General features: G+C 41.4%; 1 protein-coding gene across 5 annotated transcripts in view; it reads right to left on the bottom strand.

The window, feature by feature from the left end:
- dlgap1b (discs, large (Drosophila) homolog-associated protein 1b) overlaps positions 1-16,935 on the bottom strand; it is a 94,924-nt gene that overhangs the window by 8,266 nt on the left and 69,723 nt on the right. For all 5 annotated transcript variants that reach the window (XM_041968638.1, XM_041968637.1, XM_041968639.1 and 2 more), the window contains 2 exons: positions 512-897; positions 342-421 (listed from right to left, as the gene is read on the bottom strand). In XM_041968638.1, coding sequence (XP_041824572.1) covers positions 342-421; positions 512-897 — 466 coding nt within the window. The remainder of the gene's footprint in view (positions 1-341; positions 422-511; positions 898-16,935) is intronic.

Genomic DNA, 16,935 nt, shown 5'->3' with positions numbered 1-16,935 from the left:
CTCTCTTTCTCTCTCTCCCTCCTACACATACACAAACACAGCCTCAAAGTAGCCTGAATCACAATGACTGGAGCAACAGATGGCTGTCAACTCACCCCTCCACCCTCTCAGCTCCACCACATCCTTTGGCCCAGCTGTCGCTTGGGGCCCCTAGCTGAAGTGACTCTGACGCCAGTCTCCCTTGAACTGGGGACAGCTGCAGAAGGGTATGGGGGGGGGTACCTCTTTCCCTCTTTCTGTCTCCATAAGTCCTGTACACTGCCTTATCCCACCATTCAGACTTATCCAGTTTCTTTTTTGTTTTTTTTTTAACCTCTTTTCCTCTTTGTGTCTCTACTTACCATCGTTCATCCTCCACCTGAATTCCTATCGACTGAAATTTAGACTGTTCCTCTGTTGGCCCTCCTTCCTCTGGGTCCACCTAAAAAACAAAAGGGGGGGCGGTTGCTGTCAAACTGCAGTCAGAGTCTTGGTTTAAAATTTTGACAGAAACCACAGCTCATCCACAAACCTGAATCCCTATGGAGAGGCACTTGCGCAGCGCTTCTCTTTGCGCCTTGGCGTCAGCGCTGACATGTGCGACGGCGGAGGTGGTTGCCGTGGCAGTGATTGTGATGGTGCTGTTTGTGACATGTTGGCTGGCAGGTCCATGCACTTGAGCATTAGCTGCTTCTATGGCTGCTGTCAGGGCCTTCATGCTATCGATGCTCTCTGTAGAGTTGGACAACCCCGGTTGGGAACTGATGCCCGTTCGCTGCCCGGAGCCGCCATCCATGTACGCATCCTGGGCAGACTCTGTGCTGCTTTGGGCTGTGATGGAAATAAAGGGTTTGGATGGGGTGGTACGTGGTGGAACAGGGGGAGGTGTCTTTTTGTAGGTGGTGATGCATGATGACACTGCAGAGGAGAAATAGAAAGAGCAAAAATATGACCAAATTAAACTTCACAACAATTTTAACACAGCCAAACCAGGCATAAGTTTGGACACACCTACTCATTCAAAATGAATGAGCAGTACTATACAAGCTTGGCCTGATACTGTGAAGAACCACGTTTAGACATTGCTCACTGTAATGCTTTTACTCGCCCAGTTTGTCCTTTTGAGATGCATTCTAATGTGTTATTTAAATGTATTATAGCCTCAAACAGCCACATAGTCCAACTCAGCTCAATTCTCTTCTTTTTAGTTTTCATTTATGGATATTACCAAATACTTTGTTGGACCATGGGTCAATCTGGGAGTATCATTGTTTGCATGTATATCACCAATATCTGGCAGAGCAACCTTCCTCTTTAGAGGTACACTCACTTAAGTTTGTGTTTTAAATTTTTGTTCAGAACAAAAACTTATTATTAGGCTGCTGGCTTGTCCTAACATGTTACAGTAAACTGGCCAATCTATTCCCATCTTGCAAACCAAAACATCCGTGTCTCTCCAATATCCCATTCATTGGGAGAGGGATGAGCAGTTCTTTGCACACAGAAATTTCATGCTTTATCTATATGACTTTGAGGCAACTTGTCATGCTGAGAACGTGGTTTAATTTTATTAAGTTGCAGTAATTACCCACACTTTAATAAATTACATGGATAATATAAAAAATAACATATTGTCTATAAAATCAATATTGTTTTCAGTTGTTTGAATTTATTAATGCTTTACAGAGATATTTACATCACTTCATCTGGAGACCTAAAGTTCATGTGCTGGAGTCAAATGCACAGTAGATTAGGGGCAACTTCAACAAATCAGAGCCACATCTTGTAATAGGATTACTATGTCAGCGACTTGACCCACTGATCTACATGGTTAAGCCCTCTATATATTTACTGTACATGTGTAGAACAATTTGATAGTGCTGACTATGTTCATGCCTGCTTAAAAGCCTTACTGTTATTTGCACGCATAATTAAACACAGAAGGTAAATGACACCACAGAAGTCAGTTAGAAGAGAACGCAATGCACTCTAAAGGCTTTGTATGAAATCCAATCAGATAGCTATTACAGATAAAAAAAAAAGTCATCATAGCTCTGCTCAATAACACACCCCTCTTTCTGTCAGCAATCTCCCTCTCATATTACAGCTACAGGTTCTGCACAGACAATGGAGGCTCTCAGACACACTGAGTCAGAAGCCTGTCTATAGAAACACATCAACAGAGAGTAAAAAAACAGCCTGTGTACAAAAAGAACAAAACAACCACCACCTAACAACATTATGGCTTGGAATCTCCTTCATGGGCTGGTGCTGTCATCAAAATTAGGTCGCCCTCTCTCTGCTCTGCAGCAGAACTAGGACAGCGGGTTTCCTGGATCTCTTTAATCCCTACAAAAGACAAACATCCTACCGTGGCGAGATCGGGGCTCTGTGAGTGACAACTGTTGCCAACCACACCCAGCACACGCAGCCATGTCTAAAACTATTAGAGCAGGATCTTGTTTTGCTTTGTGTCTTGAAATCTCAGTGACAGCTACAAAGAGGCCTTAACATATTGGAGGTGAACAGAGGACTGACTTCATCCTTTTGGTTTGTCAGAGTCATCCACCACATTCCACCCTCCCTCCCACTTCCCTCCTGCCTCACCAGCAGTGATTGGAAGATCAAGATTTCAGTTAGGTTTTGACAAGCTGGAAAATATTCAAATGGGACAAATGCTGCACTTAGATAAGATCTAATGTGAGAGTCTTTGAAGGTGGCGTAACAAGCCACAAGAAAGACTTCCTGCAATCACTTCAACACATGAATGTCGTATGTGTTTCTTCAGAAAGAGTGTGTTTAAAAATGACTGTCAAAGACATTTTGAGGCTATATTATGTAAGCATACCATGATATGTCTCAACTTCTAACAGGGAATATGATCAATTATCAGGACTAATCTTTGGAAAGGTCAGAAAGTACAACAAGGAACAAAAAACACACAGTGAACACACACATACAGAGGGAGAGGTCCTATCAACTGTAGAGGTTCAAAGGATAGAATGTCAGCCACTTTCAGAGCTTCTATCCTCTGAAGTCATCTAAAAGTCACACATGAGTGTGTTTTTCTGTGTCTATGGTGGATGACAGTATGTGTGTTCAAGCTCCTCTCAAGCCACAGAAGAATTAAAGGTTTTTATTCCCTCAACAAAGCACTGTATGAAACATGAGATGCCGCGGAGTGTCCCACCTAGCTGTCACTGAGAAAGCTAGACACTCCAGAGATTGGCTGGGGTTTCGGATGCCAAGACAGGTTAAGTAAACACATCCAAGAGTCAGAACATGCCCATGCACACATACATGTGCATACATTCTTGCAAAGGCACACATATAACACTGACACAGCCCAGATTAGTGTTTCAGCCTCTCCACATCAAGGGAGACCGCAAACTTCCTGCCAATGATTTGCTCTCCATCTATCAGGGGCTGTTGTCATCAGTGTACTGGCCTGTGCCAGGGACTTAGATGGATTGAGTTTAATGTTAAACAAACTGAAATATGATGAAATAAAATAAGTGACTGCTCCAATTAGTGCTCATCTGACTAATGTGAGAAGAAAAATCTGACAAAAACAACTGTCCTGATAAAGCAGAGACTAAGTTTCCAGTTCCTGCAGCAATGATAAGAAAAGAGTTTGATCCTCTTGTAGTCATGAAAGTGTTAGAGAGCTACACTGCCCTGGACCTCCCACACACACAGTCAAGGACAGAGCAAAGCAGGAATGTGACACAGGATTCCATCAAACCCTTAAGAAGGAATGTGGGAAACTCTTCACCAGCTACAGATAAACACTGGCAAGAACACACAAAAGTTTGTCTGTCGCTTAATAATACCAAGTTTATGCAGCTTTCAATCTAGGCTAAAAAAAGAGATGCTCCATATTTTCTTGTTTGCAGAAAAAAAAGAAAAACTTAATCACTTAATGGAACTAGAGTTGTGGAATTTCATCTTTTCCCCCCTCACAGAAGTAAGTGTAGCCTGCTGGGAGTATTGTCATCCCAAGGAAGAGAGGAGTTTGTGAATGACAAAAAAATTCTAGTGCCTCTCTGCCAAATCCCCCTTTGACAAATGCTTCAAAAGTCCCATGCCGGCAAGCTGGTGTGAAAAGCGGTTCTTCTTGGCAGACCACTCCCCCTACCCCTGGCCTTGATAATATCAAAGAAAGCCTTCTTCCCTCCCCTGAGACAAAGCAGTCTCCATTCATTTCTCCAGCCCTCAGAACAAAAACAGACCTGCTGCCCACTTCTCTCTTTGACCCTGCTGATCATGACGACCCACATGCGTCTGCATAGGTGTATACTGTTTCCTTTATTTATTTACTCTGTTCATATGGCCAGACAGACTGAAGGATGAAAGCTGCCTTGTAATCTCCAATCAGAATATCTATGTGATAGGCCACTTCAAAGAGAAGACTGTTTGGTCTAGGAGGCTAGTGGACAGGAACGAGCTCCCCCCAGTGGAGGCCAAGGGCAAATCCACCACCTTCCAAACAAATACAAAGGCTGGAGCAGGGGGCAGTTGGTAAGGGGGAAACATTGACAGCTGAGCCCAGCTGCACTGTGTTTGGCGTGAAGGTCTGCCAAAGGGAAGAGGGTAGAGGCTAACTAACAGAGATGAAGAACTGAACAAGACTGAGGAGGAGGAGGGACGGGGATGAGTTACTGCCTGGCTCCGTCTGCTCACTCTGTCCATTTGTCCGTCATTCTCTTTCTGTCGCGCTCCCCCATCATGCACGCTCACACACAGAGAACCAGCTGGAGTCTTTTGTGATAGTGTCACCATGGTGACATATAGCAACATGAAGTTTGCCAAGAAGCCTGCCGTTTTACAAGCAGCAAGTAGAGGAGAGATACTGTGGGCCATTTGTTTACCTTGACAGGAAAAACTGACACTCATTGAAACGCTAACCAACAGAAAAAAAAGACAAACAAACAAAAAAACACCAGGTGTAATGAGAGACAGCTAGCACAACTTTATCATCCAGTAAGTAGCAGGGACTGCTGTAAATGAATATCCAATAATCTTTTCAGCCCTGAGGTGTCAGCTTTGTGCAGCTGATTGCTGAACTCTACCAACCAGTTTATCTTGGATTCTTGTCAAAAAAGGCTGTCCCTGTGTTTCTGGGACAGAGTCATGGGAGACAGTAACTTCAAGAGGTTCACATTGTGTGACATTATTTCTGTGAAGAGCAGCACCACACAACAAATCCCAATTTCAACTCAATGTCGCCTCCAGTAGGCTACTATTAGATTATTGTAAAACTGGAAAAATAATTACAAAAAGCTTTTAAAATGCTAAAAAAATATTAGAACGGGTTTGTTTATTATCACTTATAATTTTTGGTCTGCAGAGGGACAAAAAAAGCCCTACACACAATATACAATGGCCCTTTAAAAGTCATCTGACAGCTCTCTGAGCCACCTGAAAGTCTCTCTGGAACCTTCACGTCTGTCTACAGCTCTCAGCCACCAAAGGTCAGAGGTCACTAGAGAGGGTTTTCTGCTCTCCAGATGCCAGAGCTCTCAGACACAATAGCTCACTGTGTACGCCTGTGTGTATGTGTGAGCAGGAGGGGAAGGTGGCAGACTGAGAGTGCCTTTTAAAGGAGTATATTTAGCATGTGTGAGTGCTTGTAAGAGAGGAAGTTTTTAGTGCAAATGGTACCAGGATTGTAAACATCCTGCACCAGATTCTGCATTTATATTGACTTGATTTTTTTCAGAGATAAAGTCAAGCATGCATATCAGCACAAAACATTTCTTGAATAAGCCTACAGTTTCCTCCACCCAGCAGTGGTATCAACAAAGCTGTGTGCTCAGCATGACCCTTCTGACAGAAACCCATGTCAACAGTGGGTAACTGCTCTGCCAGGCTTGCGTCTCTTGAATCATTAGATAAGAGTTTGTTTACAACTGTCAGCCACAATTCTGGCAGGCAGCTGCCCAGTTAAGCAATAAATTCACTTCACCTAACCTACTTTCCTGTGAACCAAGTTCAGTTTGAGAGCCTGGTTACCTGTATACCTTTTTTATGACTTGACATTGTCCTAACTCTGTCAAGTTACTGACTGATGTTTACTTGGAAATAACCATCAAGAGAGCATTTTTAGTAGGCTAGTTTATTTAGATTCTTACTACTATGGAGAACACCATCCCTAAAAAATATCTGCTAAAAGACATTTCTTGCCATACCAGCTATAATCACAGAGAAATTTGGTATAAATATATAATCCTGAAGTCCCTCCTTTTACAGTACTGATACATGTGGGCTATTCTTCTTGGGATTTGAGTTTCCTATTAAACCTGTTCTTTACCAGCTCCAGGCCTTTTCCATTGTTCTCCACTCTTCCCTGGCAAGGGCTTTTCCCCGACTAGTCCACAACCACATGAAGAGGCACATCAGTCTTTTGTTTTGTACCTAAAAATCCTGCCTGCAGGGGGCTTAAAGATAGAGCTCAGTTGCTCAGTGTAAAAAAGAAGAAGGGGAGAGAGAAAGAAAGAATAACAGAAAAGTGAGAAAGGGCAGGAAAAAAGGAGGGCAGAACAAAGGGTAAGTTTGCAATGCTGTTTCCTTCAGTTCCTGTACATTCCAGCTGCTTTGTGGGGCATAAACTTGAGTATTAGCGCAACACTAAAGCTAACACACCCACACATCTCACGCATGCTTTCACTGCACTCATTTCCCACAGCATTGCTCACCCACTGACTGATACTTTAAGAGTAGACTGGCTCACTGTGTGGAGTGACACATTAGATGTGCCGGCAATGACAGCTTGGGCAACTGTATTAAGTCCAGCATAGCTAGGGACAGAATCATATAGCTGAGAGAAATCAGTCAGTCTTTAAATGAAACTGGATTTGTGATTAGGCAATGTCTGAGCCAACATGAGTCTCAAAATCTGTAACTTGCTGAATGCAAATTAAAGACCAAGAGAGAGCAGACTATTGATGCTGACATTTTGTGTTTTTTTAAGTGGATGACACAGACCACTTAAACCAGTGTCTGGTAAACTAAAAATACTCAGAACAAGATGCCATGTTGCCACCATGCTGTTTCCAAGTGCTAAACACAGCTGTGTGATAAAACATGACTGAACTGAAAGCTCATGGAGCTGTATCATAAGTAGCAAACAAATCAGTAAAGCCAAACATATATCCACATACACACATACTAGAAAAAGCCTTGAGGACTGAAAAACAACACTGATGTCATGTCATTACATGACGGATCACTGCTTGCTGCAGCTATTTACATATAAATGCAGCAGAATGTGGTCAAAAGTTCACTCTTTCTTTCACTTCCGCTTGCAAAAAACACAAACACAAAACGCTCCACTCGAGTTTGCATGTTGCAAACTCTCTAGTGACCAACTGGAAAAGGCAAAAAAGTCCAAACTTGATTCATATAATGACCAGGCACAAAACTTAACAGGAAAGCTGGTTGGCAGTTTTTACAAGCGTGAGTTTGCTCTTTCAGGAATTCCATGAAACATCAGTGTCGGGCGTTGTTTCACAGTCCTGGCTCTACTTCTTTTTTTTCCCCCCTCGCATTCCTTCTCGCTTTCCCCCTGTTTGACGTTCTTTGTCCCGACCACATGCACATGGAGAGGAAAGGAGACACTGGCGGCCTAATCCACTGCCAGAGGCCATCTAGGCCTAAAACCAAACGTCAGGTCTTCTGTGTCTCCTATATGAAAGGAGTGACGAGGCAGGTGGGGGAGATGGAAAGTTAGAAGAGAGAAAGAAGAAAATGAGGAAAGAAAGTAGAGACAAAAAGGCAGGAGGTTAAAAAAAAAGCTGAGGGTTGGGGGGGATTTGGAACAAGAACCAGGCTACACTGGTGCATACTGTCTTTTGTGGTTTGCAGTCCTGACCCTCTGACCCTATACATCCTGTTGAAAGAGGTAGAAGGAGGAGGGAAAGACGAGATGGCAGCTATAGGCTCTTGCTGACTGTGTGTGCTTCTGTGAGTGAGAGCAAAGCATGCAGTTCAAAAAGCATGCCAAGAGGATAAATATAAATATCGGAAGATGCAACAGAGTTCCGTCTGTCTTTCAGGTGTGACTTTTCACACCCCTCTTTCCCTCTTTTCCTGTGTGTTTACATCCACTCCCTGCAGAATCTTGTGGGGGAGGAACAATGGTCTCTCCAACATTCCCACTCTCCTGCCGAGAACTCTCGTTTGTCTCCTGCATTCCTTTCCCCATTCATCTTTTTTTCTCCCTCTGCTCCTGGACAGAAAAAAACCCTCCTTCTACTCTTTACATGGAGGAGGGGCCTGAGTGAGTGTCTTCAAAACCTCTGAGTGGGATCAGTCCTCTTGAACCTCTCCCCTCCTCCTCCTCTTTCCTCTCTGTTTTACTTGGTTAGTGAAGCAGCAAAGCTTTAAAGAAAGGGAGAAGAAAGAGGAGATGCATTCTTTCTCTCTCTTGCTGTCTCTTGGTATGTACCAGGGGTGAGTTGTGGCTTATATTTAATGACTGGTTTAAGAAAAAAAATTAAATTGGAGGGAGGGATGGGTCTCTTACCCGCCGGCCGCTTGCACACAGACTCACTCAGTCACACACTTTACTGTAGCTCAGTCTGGGACTTTTACAGAGAGGTCTTTAATTTGCACTGGGGCCTTGCCTCCCACACTGCTCAGCCCAAACCACCCACTTACAGCCATGCACCATTCCTCAGCGTTCCTCCAACCTAGACGCTCCCTTCCAGAAGAGTGAAAGCAACATGAATTCTCAACCACACAATTTAGCTGTCAAGAAGAGTCTACAAACTTTCAAAATTTTTTGTCAAGACAGCACAGCAAAACAACATTTTTCCCCCTTCAACCAAAGTTCCAGCTCTTTAACTATATAGCTATATATCCTACTCTCTCTTGTGTTTTTCATTCCCTGGGGCTTTAAGTTTGCAGGCCCTGCCCTGCCCAGCTTTAGCATGCAGGAGCCACAAGGATCATCCACAGTCAACACTGAGGAAATCCTTTCAGGGCTTTGCTTTTCCTTTGCTCTTTCTGATGCCAAAACACAGGCAGGAAGCACAGAAATGGGGGGAGTGGGACAGTCCCTCCCTGACAGAACAGCCCCTGTCCACCTGATACGAAGCACCAAACTGCCTGTTCACATCATACTCGTGAGAGTAATCCTGAAAGTAAACTACAGATCAATTTAACAGGAAGCTGCTGTATGCGCTCTCACTGCAGAGTAGCGACAGCAGGGATGCACTGCCGCAACCATTCTTTTACTGTTTGCTGTAGCTCTGTCAGCTCCTCCCTGCGCCCTTTTCTACCCCCTCCCCCCCCAAACCCTCTCTTAACTTTTTTTCAAACCAAGAGCGGGAGGACAGGAATGAATGACACTCTTGCTCACGCTTCCTGTGTCAAAAGATACCCCAGTGCAATCCTTCTTCCTTCAATGGCTATAATCAAAGCATTCCAGACCCTAACAAATGTGGACCAATTAAGTCGTAAGTAAACATAAACACTCAGCAGCCATTCAAAGAAAAGCTTTAAGTCCTGCAGATATATCCTCTTGACTTTTGTTCTGAGTGAGCGTGCACAGGCAGGAAATCACTGCTGATCCAGGTAATTGAAAGACAATAATTACACATGACTAATATGGGGTTAAATAATTTTTGTACAAATATTCTGCATGTTCCTACGGGGAATACTCATTAGAATAGGTCACTTAGAATCATTACACATCAGAGCATCATTTAGGGAATATTTAGCACTGACAAGTTGGACCAGATTTAAAACATGTTACTTTGAAAATGTGTGCAAACAGATGTGTCTATGGTGACATCTAGTGAAACATTTCATATTGAGCATGAACGTTTTGATCTTTTAATTTTTCACATAAAAACTGATAGAATTTTTATTACACTTCCATCAAACAGATTTGTGTACCATTATTTGAGCAGGAAAACAAAAGAAAGTATTAAACACAACTACACAAGGCTAGAAAATAACAGAAGATGATAAAAGTTGTTTGAAGTAGAATCTGTTCCTCTGGATCTATTTATCTTCTGACTTACTTCATAAGTTGCCACTGAGATATATAAAAGAGATGCTGAGTGGGAATTTTTCTTTTTTCTCTCTCCCTCTAGTGTCAGCGAAAGAGCGACAGTGCAAGTTCCCACTGGCTTGCATTCTCAGACAGTCGTGACAGGATGAAGTAATTACTGAGTGGCTGACACACCAGCATGGCTAGGATTTATCTCCTCCAGGAAGAGAAATAGTCAAATCACAGTTTACCCACATTGAGCTCCCAGTTCGGGCTTGATCCCGCAGCTGCAAATGGAGAAACCACACACAAACACTTTGACACCATCACATGCGTGCACACACCCTCATGCTCAAAAGCAAGTACAGCTGCCAACCACAACTGAGAATGGTGTGTTTTTTTCCATTATATCTCATATGCATGCTATGCATGTGCTAGTATGTCACCACATGTCTTGACCCGGCCCTTGCTTCCTGTCAAACACACCTACCAGCCCCATCAAAGCATATGGAATGACAGCATTATGCAGGTGTGTGAGAAAGGGAGCAGCAGAGAGAATCAGAGAGACAGATGACACCAGAGTGGTGTTTAATTTACATCCCTCTTTGAATAATAATTCCACCTTAGAAAATGGCTGCTTTGATCCGCTGACACACAGGTGTAGTTCACATGAAGAGGCATATGCAGTTAAGACAGGGCTTTATCTGTCCCTGTAATTAACACCAGAGCAGGAAATAGAGAATACTCTAAGTAGGAGGCAGGAGGGATGGAGCTCATCCTGCTCAGCGTTGTTTAATTCCCATGTCTCTGAGGCAAATATGCATCAAGTACAGCATAAATGACAGCCATGACTCGGGGCTACTGTATCTCACCATATGACATTATTTCCTTTATCTCTGCCTGTCTGTCTGTTTCACACTTACACAGTGATAATGCTGATAATACCCAAACTGTGCTAAAAATTGTATCTAAGAGTGCTGTCATGACAAAACCTCAGGTGCTTCTTATCATGAAACAACCAAGATCATCAGGGTTTACTTTACAGACAGGAATACAGCTCCCTCTAGTGGTGGTAAAGTAGAGCTTAACTTAGTACAGTATTTAAGAGCACATATCACGTTTGCTTAACAGTCAAATCTGTCAGCCTTTTACTTTGGAAATAGATTGTGATGTTCACTTTTCTAGTTAGAAAGACAGCAGAACATTTGCTGCTATTAAATTCAATAACTTTCCACTCACATCAATTGACACATTTATGAATGTGCCACTAAACTGACACTGGGCAATTTCTAAACTACAAGAACAAAAATCATATCCTAAATTAGAGAGAACAAAGGTTAAAATCTATTATTTATTGCCTTTTTCTCTGGGAAATCTTCAAGTATTCCATTAATTGAGGAAAAACTTAGAACAGACTACATAAATGTCCACTTGTTTTGTTAGCTATTTACCTATAAATAACAAAACAGTCTTATCAGGATTCATCTGGTATTATTTCAAAGTCTATTATTTGATTTATTTGATTCAGTATGGCTGTACATCAAATCATAAATTGTCTAGATATAAGCAGCACTGATTGAAAAAAAGAAAAAGGAGGCAAAACATAAATGACTTTTGTTCCCCATGATGAGGCCAGATGAACACCTCTCATCTTCTGAAGCATTTTTCAAATACAGTATATGTTGGTTCTCAGAAATCCTTTAATGATTTAATTTTTGCTTATAAATTTTTAACATACTGTAAGAAAAACATGCAAAGTAAACAACGGATGTGTTCACAAGAAATTGGTAAGTAGAAATCCAGTCACCTCTAAAGCTCCACAGAGTTTCAAGACCTTGCTGCTTTAATGAACTACCATGATCTTACCTTGCATAGTTATCTTTTTGTTTGGTCAGTGTTTAACTTTTCAAGTGGATTGCCAGAAATCTAGAAGTAGTGTTTTAGAGTAATAAGAAGGATGACTGGGAAAAAAAAGAAAAGTTGAGGGTAGGATAAGAGAAAGCATTTTGGTTTGTTTAACACTGTATTAAGAAGCAAGCTGAAAAGAAGCTCAGTACAACTTTAGTAAGTACCACAACAAGTGGTAATTAGTCCCCTTGAATAGTCCAACTTCACCCTTAAACATCATCTCACCTCTGAACAGCTTTCTAAAGGCGCCACTCATACTCAGAATCTGTACGAACACACTTTGCACCTTTTATGTTCAACAGTCTTTATGTTAAAATTCTGAGCAACATAATAAAGTCAATTAATAGTTGATAGGTACAAATATTCAGATTACTCTGTTGTTTTTAAATCTGTGTTATAATCAGCCCCTGGACCACTACAAATGTAATACTGTAAAATAAAATGATTGGGTAAGTCTGAGATTAAAGTGGTTCAAAATAGAAGCCACTCTTTTTGTGCTCACATTAAGTCATATGTGGCATAATTATAGTGATAATGTATATCCTTATATAAATTAAACTGATATGTTTTCAAAGTTACTCTTTAGCTTGCAGAGTTTTTATTCATAAGATGATGATTAAGTGTCACTGTGATTAAGGCCTTTCCGTAAAATGTGTCAACAGCTGAATCTCCATTAGCTCATATTCATGATGCCCTCTGTCATTTACGCATAGTAACTTAATGCCACATGACTATAGCCTAGTTGGATTAAAAGGGCCATGTGCATACTGTATGTGTGTGTCCAAAACATGCTGTGCTCAGGAGGGGTTTTCTAAAAATAGAAAGCAGAAAGATGGCAGGTGAGCATCCAAGCAAAATAACAGGCGTGACTCCCATGACTCACTCAAAACACAGATGGTTGAACAAAAACATGAGGCTACAGACTGCTCATCTGTCAAACCGTAGGGTGTTAGTGGCCCTACATGTACCCTCGTAGGTTTTGGACTGGTAAGTGTCACACCACCTTTCTTTTTCATGAGGCCTGCGGGGGCTTTGCATCATTCTCTTCTGCCCTCTGGATGCTGACTTTAAGAGGTGTGGAAGTCTGAGATGAACCCCTGGGAATTTAAATTCCAGAGGGGCTCTTGGAGTGGCCTCAATAACTAGGCCCTTGCGTTGAGATGCCGTGCCATGTGTTTCTCTGTGCCAGTCAGGCCACACCTGTCACCCTGCCCTGTGATAAATGTACTAAAATAAACCTAGAGCTGGAAGATGCTCAACATTTCTCGGGTTCCATGTGCGGAAGATGATAGCAAACAGCAAATCTGACATGGTGACACACTCACATGGTGTCCAGTTTGGAGGGAAATGTAGTTTTAAGACACATCAAAGTTTATTTGATATGTATGAAAAGTTTGTAACTGCAGGCCACATGTAATATACATCTCTGCAGTAGTTCCTCTATTTTAGAAAATTAAGTTTGTTAATTTTTTAACATGTTTTGTATAAATCACATCACCCAGAAAGGAAAACGTTTCAGTCTGACTGGTCATTTTATTGACGATGGTTTTATTTATTTTTTCTTGCGATAACAGGAAAATCTGTTTATTTTTATGTGCGGCATGAATAAGCAGAAAGCATGGGATGGGCTGATGTCTTCGCGTCAAAACAGTCGCAGTAAAAAGACAACTTCCGGTCTGTGCTTTCACAGCTAATTTTACTGAGATCATTTAGCGGATATTGTGCACTATTTGATTGTGAATAAGCCTTGATTGTTTAACCTCTTATTATAAGCACTCTATTAACACTATATGAATTTCGAGATCGTTTAATTTCTACCACATTTTAATCAAATTCCGCCACCTGCGACAAAGCAAGCCTTTATCTTGAAGGTTTAACAGACTAAGTTCCGGTTTGTTCACTTTTGATGCTGCTCGCTCTCAGTCGTCATCCCGCAGTTAGACGAAGACACAACATAACAGCAATTTTTTCTTACTCACACAGACGTATCCAGTAGTCACACATGCCGAGCAGCGCGTTGTACAAACACTGAAGCAAAGTCATGAAAACGGCGGTTCACTGTGGCTGAGCGGAGCTGAGATAACAGGAGGAGTCCGGTCTTCTACCACTCTTTCCCTCTGACGATATTGGATCTTATGTCAGAATGTGGAAGCGCATCGGCCCCCTCCACCCTAGACGAACTCATTCAGGGTGGGACAGTCCCGTTTACGATGGTCGTGCAAACTTTCCCGAAGTCGCCCGTTGACTTCTCAGATGTCCGTGTTGCCAAGTAGTGACATCATTTACCCTTATATCCCTAAAATGAGGCAATCTGGCGCCTTTCTCTTTCTTACATTTATCTTCCCCGCATTTGTTGTCAGCATCGTTTGCCTGCAAATTCATTTACAGCCATAATTTGTTGTCTCTACAAAGTTAACTCTTACTAGCAGTGAATGTCAAACCTCAACCACCAGAATACCACCTTAAAAAAGTAGGTGAGAACATATTAAACTGCACCAAGTAACACGTTTAGAATCTCTAAATCCCTTGATAAATAACTTGACGCATTTCTCCATGTAATATCCAGAATAGTCCCTAATTCAACAAACCAAAAACCAGCTAAATTACACAATTACTTAAGTTTTATGTTTTCTTTCAGTAGCTCTACGCTTTGCTATACCGATTTAAGCTTACCCACCACTAGTTCTAAAAAAATAAAAAAATAAAACAAAAAGATAATAATAATAAAAAATCTCCATGATAAGCCTATATATCCCACAGCTGAAATGATTAACTCACAGAAACCAGTGGAAGTGATTTATCAAGATAACAAATAGCCACCACCTTTTGCTTTAGGAAAGAGTGTTTTACTTCATATCAGGCAGCAGCAGTGAATGTTTACCTACTGTTATGACACACATATATTTTTAACAAGGAGTTATTTGAAAATTTGCTATGATTGCCTTTAGTCTTTAACAAAGTCTGAACACTTTTAGACAAGTTTTCTTGTAATGTCTCCAAGTAATATTCAGGAATAGTTCTCCAGGCTTCTTGAAGGGCAATCTAAAGCTCATCTTTGGATGTGGCTACCTTCTTTCCTGCTCTTTGGCAAAATGATCCCACACTGCTTTAATATTGATGAGGTTTGGGAGGATTCATCACACCTTGAGGCATACCTCAATGTTTTCTCCCTGTTTCTCTTAAGAAAAGCTTTTTTATAGCCCCTTTTCCATGGAGACAATTACTGACACTACTTACATGGATCTACTGAATGCATCTCCCAGGTCCAATGTCAGACTTTTTTTTTCCCTGTGTCTTAATAATTTCACTTTCAGATACTGTTCACCTGCTATAGAGCTTTTTCAAGTCACTCACTTCTTCTTTTGTGTTCCACTTTGTCCAGTTAAAGACTTTAAGAAATCCTGGAGAACTATTGATCCCAACCAAATTAAAAGTGTTAAAAGTAAGTCTGGCTGCTTGAAAGCAAATTTAAATGAAATGAGGTGTAGTTGAAGACCTTTGTACAGTGCTCTAATTTGCACACACAGCCATCAGTCACATCACATGGCAATAATTCAATAATAATTAAAGGATGTTTACTTTTATTCTACACCTTGCTCTAAATAGACAGGTGTTCAAATTCACATTAAGGGGAAGGGTTTCCTCTTACTAACACTAACTCCAATTGACAGCAACACTACTCAGAGTTCAGTTTTACAATAGTTTTTCACCCATAACTCTTCCTTTAACCCATCTTGATATTGCATAACATAAGAGAACACCCATAGAGCCCAGGAGCTTTTTTTTTTTTAATTCTTCTTTTTTGCTTTTATATCATGTTATACCCTGAGACATGACAAACAAATTTCAGCCTTGCTCTCGGTTATTTGCGTGGGCTGGTGGTAGCGTGAGGGGAGATGTGGTTGAATGCTTTGCTTGATCTTGATTTGGCCAGACTTTAACGGCCTGTATCCCTGCCGCTTATATTTAGCATGCCGGGAAACCCGATGTTATTTATTCTCATAGGCTCTCGGAACGGGACTTCTGGAGAAGTGCCAGTGATGGCAGTGGCTGTTGTTAATTAGGTCAAGCTGTCTGCCAGTTTCTCCATCCACCCACTCACAACTTCACTTAAAAGAAAGGGCAGAGGTGCAGTGCTGTGTTACAATGAGCCCCTGGGGGCAGTGTTGTACAGGCTTTATTCTGGCTTGTAGTCCTTAGCTGTTTAATCAAGCTGGGAATACACAGCAGCACCGTGTTATTTCAGCACAGTGAAGCCTGAAAACATTGCAGCAAGATCACTCTTATGAAGTTACTGTTACAGACTAAACTAAGCAAGTTTTTACACAGTACATTGAATTTGGACAAAAGTTTAATGCATAAAATGGTTAGAGAATAATAAAAACAGGACAGGATAGCATTTAAAATTGATTTCTTTATATCTACTAAATGCCATAAATGCCAATTTCTCCTGCTATCTCTTTATTTAAATGTTTGATTATAATTCTTTTGGATGAAATACGGTACTACATCACATCCACGCAGTGTGCCAAGAGCTGCATCGGCAAACTAAATGAAGGGTTGTATTCCACTGAGTGTTTGACAAGACCATCAGCAATCTGAACTACAAGCATGCTTCAAATGCTTACTCGAGGAGTGCTTTATTCAGCACAATCCCCCTGTTTGGAGCTGTTGAAAATTCACACTCATTAAATTAAACATGGCCTTCTAATCTGTAGCAGAGAGCAGGCAGAGGAAAGCCACTCTTTTCAGTCAGTCTGTGAGCACTTTTGAAAAAAAGATGAATTGAAAATTAAATTGGATAATTACCAGCAGGTCAGTGAGTGACTGAAAGCAAGAATGAGAGAAAGAGAAACCATGACAAATATCCTAGACTTAACATAAGCATGAATGCTGTTTATAATTGAATGTCAAGTGTGCTTATTAGTGAAATAAGTTCATTGCCTGCACACCTAACTGCAATTTAGAGTAACAGAGGCCAAGGATGGGAAAGACAAGGAAAAGTGAAAAAGATGATTAATATGTTAACTGAAGATGAGATATGGTGA

The sequence above is a fragment of the Melanotaenia boesemani genome, chromosome 18 (genome assembly GCF_017639745.1).
Source record: "Melanotaenia boesemani isolate fMelBoe1 chromosome 18, fMelBoe1.pri, whole genome shotgun sequence".
NCBI lineage: Eukaryota > Metazoa > Chordata > Actinopteri > Atheriniformes > Melanotaeniidae > Melanotaenia > Melanotaenia boesemani.
This window is presented reverse-complemented; position numbering and strand designations above follow the sequence as displayed.